The 5,000-nt window shown below is 36.9% G+C and overlaps 1 protein-coding gene across 1 annotated transcript in view; it reads left to right on the plus strand.

Annotated features, from left to right (window-relative positions):
* LOC107565817 (ephrin type-B receptor 3-like) overlaps positions 1 to 5,000 on the plus strand; it is a 38,389-nt gene that overhangs the window by 30,538 nt on the left and 2,851 nt on the right. Inside the window, exon 13 of the mRNA XM_016251096.1 lies at positions 1,104 to 1,297. Within this exon, the coding sequence (XP_016106582.1) occupies positions 1,104 to 1,297 (194 nt within the window). The remainder of the gene's footprint in view (positions 1 to 1,103; positions 1,298 to 5,000) is intronic.

Genomic DNA, 5,000 nt, shown 5'->3' on the forward strand with positions numbered 1-5,000 from the left:
ATAAAAGTTACACCTTCTTTCTTTGCGTGAACATTTGGGCGGTGTTATGCAAATCTTCCCACATCGTGACGTAGACATGTGGGGGTGTGTTAGAATGAGCTGTTTTAGGTAGGTGCGGCTGACTTTTATAAAGAATATCTCTTTGGATTTGAGACTTTAGTCTTTGCAACTTTACAGATCTTCTTTATGCACCAAGAGCTTGTAATACTCCAAAGAGAAAGGAAAAATTGAAATCGCATCATATGACCCCTTTAAATGACCATAATATCACATATTGCAGTTATTTCTGGGGCAATATATCGCACAACAAAAAGTTGTTATCGTGACAGGCCTAGATGTAAGTCAACTTTTTATGTTACATTTTGAGTGAATCTCATGAAATCTCATGTTTAGGTCACATTTCAGTCCAAAATGACAAGTAAGAAATTGGATTTTGCATAAAAGGAAATTTGATGTTTAAAATATTTTAAATTGTGACTATTTTTAAATATTTTCATGACAATTAATAACATTTACCCTTAAATTCTGAGTTTTCCTAGTTTTACGTTTGAATTGTTTGTAATTCCCATAATTCTCAATGGTGTTTTCATATTTATGCAGAATTAAAAAATTTTTAAAAATCATTGTGTTACAGTATTAACAACAGAAAAAATACTGTAATCGCATTTTTATTTATTTTTGTATTATTTTTTTAATCAGCTTAAATAAAAGGTAATTAAACAAATACTATAACTATACTAAACACTTACTATTTCATATTTAAATGCAATACAGCAATGAGAATTAAATTTTTGCATGCATTTATGACCCAGACATATTCCTGACAGATTTCATGAGATCCATCCTTTCACATTTAATACTAATCTCTTTTATCTAAATGTTTATTATCTCTGATCAGTGCTATATGCTGTTTTGTCTATACTGCAAGCACAATGCTATGTGTTTTATTCTGAGATGCTCTTTTTTCAAGTCTATTAGTCTTTATTATGGTTTAACGATTGTAACGTTTCGGTCATATACTGTATGCCTGATAAAACTGCATACTGCTGAGTTTGTCCTAATGCAAAAGGACAGTGTAATTGCTCTGTCTGTTGATGCTGTAGGTAATGAACGCAGTGGAGCAGGACTACAGGCTGCCTCCTCCCATGGACTGCCCCGCAGTGCTGCACCAGCTCATGCTGGAGTGCTGGGTGAAGGAGCGGAATATGAGGCCACGCTTTGGACAGATCGTCAGCACACTTGACAAGCTCCTCCGCAACGCCGCAAGCCTCAAAGTGCTTACCAGCACACACTCAGGGTGAGCAGAAAACAGGCCAGATTAGACATGGGTCAATTATGGCTTTGACTTACAGGAAAAGATGGATCTTCCTTACGAAATATAGTTTATGAAATCAAAATTGACAGAGTATATGGCAAATAGTATGCTGTTACTGCTACTTTTACTGCTATGCACCAAAATTTTTCATATCGACTTTGTGATATTTTAAATGTAGATCCTATTATAAATTTTTTCAGCAGAGAAGAAGATTGTGTTGCTTTTTCATGACTCAGAAAAGGTTGCTTTTTCATGACTCAGGAAACATAGTTTTGAGTTATATGTCATTTAAGTATCAACTTGTCTCAGATGTATGAAAGCCTGTTTCTGAGATTTTAAAAAATTGAATTGTCACATAAAAATGTGTCTCACAGCCGTTTACACAGTGCTCTTGCATTTTATGTTTTTGGTTTGTCAATAAATTTAATTAGTTCACATATGAACCAAAGATTCGCACTCAAACATTTTTAAATTTGCTAGTATATTTTATTTGACCTTCGTCAGCACATGGGACACAGTGTGTGATATATAAAGCCACACTGTGAGATATAAGCCTAATTTGTCAGAATTGGGAAGTCGTGGCCTAATGGTTGTGGGTTCGAGTCTCGTACTGGCAGGGATTGTAGGTGGGGGGAGCTCTCTCCCATCTTCAATACCACGACTGAGGTGCCCTTGAGCAAGGCACCGAACCCCCAACTGCTCCCCGGGTGCCACAGCAAAAAAAATGGCTGCCCACTGCTCCGGGTGTGTGTTCACGGTGTGTGTGTGTTCACTGCTGTGAGTGTGCACTTTGGATGGGTTAAATGCAGAGCACTAATTCCAAGTATGGGCCACCATACTTGGCCACATGTCACTTCACTTCCACTTTTAAATAAAGTTGCAATTGCAAGATGGAGTCACTTTGCAAAGTATAAAGTGGAAAATACAAGAAATAAATTTGCAACTGCGATAAAGTCACATTATGAGACATAAAGTCGCAATTGCAAGAAACAATAACAAGTTGTAATTGACATTCACTCTGCGCAATATAATGTTTAAATTAAAATAAATAAATTCACAGTTGAGATCGCATTGTGGGACATAAAGTGAATTACAAGAAACAAACTCAATTGCAAGACAAAGTCACATTGTGAGATTTAAAATGACAATTACAGGTCATAACTGTGAGATATAGTTATGTTGTGCAGTATAAAGTTGAAATTAAAACCGCAGTGCTGCACCAGCTCATGCTGGAGTGCTGGGTGAAGGAGCGGAATATGAGGCCACGCTTTGGACAGATCGTCAGCACACTTGACAAGCTCCTCCGCAACGCCGCAAGCCTCAAAGTGCTTACCAGCACACACTCAGGGTGAGCAGAAAACAGGCCAGATTAGACATGGGTCAATTATGGCTTTGACTTACAGGAAAAGATGGATCTTCCTTACGAAATATAGTTTATGAAATCAAAATTGACAGAGTATATGGCAAATAGTATGCTGTTACTGCTACTTTTACTGCTATGCACCAAAATTTTTCATATCGACTTTGTGATATTTTAAATGTAGATCCTATTATAATTTTTTTCAGCAGAGAAGAAGATTGTATTGCTTTTTCATGACTCAGAAAAGGTTGCTTTTTCATGACTCAGGAAACATAGTTTTGAGTTATATGTAATTTAAGTATCAACTTGTCTCAGATGTATGAAAGCCTGTTTCTGAGATTTAAAAAAATTTAATTGTCACATAAAAATGTGTCTCACAGCCGTTTACACAGTGCTCTTGCATTTTATGTTTTTGGTTTGTCAATAAATTTAATTAGTTCACATATGAACCAAAGATTCGCACTCAAACATTTTTAAATTTGCTAGTATATTTTATTTGACCTTCGTCAGCACATGGGACACAGTGTGTGATATATAAAGCCACACTGTGAGATATAAGCCTAATTTGTCAGAATTGGGAAGTCGTGGCCTAATGGTTGTGGGTTCGAGTCTCGTACTGGCAGGGATTGTAGGTGGGGGGAGCTCTCTCCCATCTTCAATACCACGACTGAGGTGCCCTTGAGCAAGGCACCGAACCCCCAACTGCTCCCCGGGTGCCGCAGCAAAAAAAATGGCTGCCCACTGCTCCGGGTGTGTGTTCACGGTGTGTGTGTGTTCACTGCTGTGAGTGTGCACTTTGGATGGGTTAAATGCAGAGCACTAATTCCAAGTATGGGCCACCATACTTGGCCACATGTCACTTCACTTCCACTTTTAAATAAAGTTGCAATTGCAAGATGGAGTCACTTTGCAAAGTATAAAGTGGAAAATACAAGAAATAAATTTGCAACTGCGATAAAGTCACATTATGAGACATAAAGTCGCAATTGCAAGAAACAATAACAAGTTGTAATTGACATTCACTCTGCGCAATATAATGTTTAAATTAAAATAAATAAATTCACAGTTGAGATCGCATTGTGGGACATAAAGTGAATTACAAGAAACAAACTCAATTGCAAGACAAAGTCACATTGTGAGATTTAAAATGACAATTACAGGTCATAACTGTGAGATATAGTTATGTTGTGCAGTATAAAGTTGAAATTAAAATGGCAAAACAATTTGCAATACAAAGTCACATTGTGAGATTTAAAATGACAATTACAGGTCCTAACTGTGAGATATAGTTACTCTGTGCAGTATAAAGTTGAAAATAAAATGGTAAGATAATTTGCAATACAAAGTCACATTGTGAGATTTAAAATGACAGTTATGATGTAATGTGAATGATATGTAAAGTCACATTTTGGAATACAAAGTCACAATTATGAGAAACAAAGTTGCAATTTCAAAAAGTCATAGTTACAGGACAAAGTCGGATTGAGAGATTTAAAACGACTGTTACAAAAATCATAGACACAACTGTGTCATGTAACATTGCGGGATATAAAGTCGCAATTATGAGAAACAAAATCCCAGTTGCAAGAGTCACATTGGGGAAAAAATATCACATTGTGAGATTTTAATTGAAAGCTATTTTTGTGCAATATAAGATTTAATTGACAAGAAAGTCACATTTTGAGATTTAAAATACTGTTGCTCTAAATAAAATTGCAATTGTGAAATATAAAGTTACAATTACCTTAGTTTTACTAGCAGAAACAGAAACTGTGGCATATTGTGAGGATATAGAGTTAAAAATGAAAAGCACAGTTTGTGACATTACTGAGATCTCTATGTAAAGGGATGTGAGATTACTAGGGAGAAACATCTGAGAAACAGGAGACTTTGCTCTTTATTCCATCTCATTGCAATCTAGGAGAAACAATGGAGATATTAAAAAGAGATCTATCTTTCCTACGGGGAAAGCACAAACTGAATTTTTAAACTGAACATGTGCAGCAAAACACCTGTCATGATAAGCTTACCCCTCCCCGCGGCTCACTATGCAAATCATTGTTTACCGTGTAGGGCTTTTCCCCCACCCAACTCCTCACGATAAGCAGTTTCAACCACATAAATTATCCAGCAAATAAATGCAATCCATAACACTGCTGAGTCTGACTTAGTCAAAATAAGCACGCTCATTTCACTTGCGTTTGTAAACGCGCTGCTCTCGCCTGGAGCGATTTGAACTGCACCGTCTTGGGAACGGAGTAACGGCTGACTTACACACAGTGCAGTGCCCTTTCCTCTTCACTGGCTGCTGTGTCTGCTCGCTGG

Source organism: Sinocyclocheilus grahami, unplaced genomic scaffold (assembly GCF_001515645.1).
Source record: "Sinocyclocheilus grahami isolate Dianchi unplaced genomic scaffold, SAMN03320097.WGS_v1.1 scaffold1029.1, whole genome shotgun sequence".
NCBI classification, from domain to species: domain Eukaryota; kingdom Metazoa; phylum Chordata; class Actinopteri; order Cypriniformes; family Cyprinidae; genus Sinocyclocheilus; species Sinocyclocheilus grahami.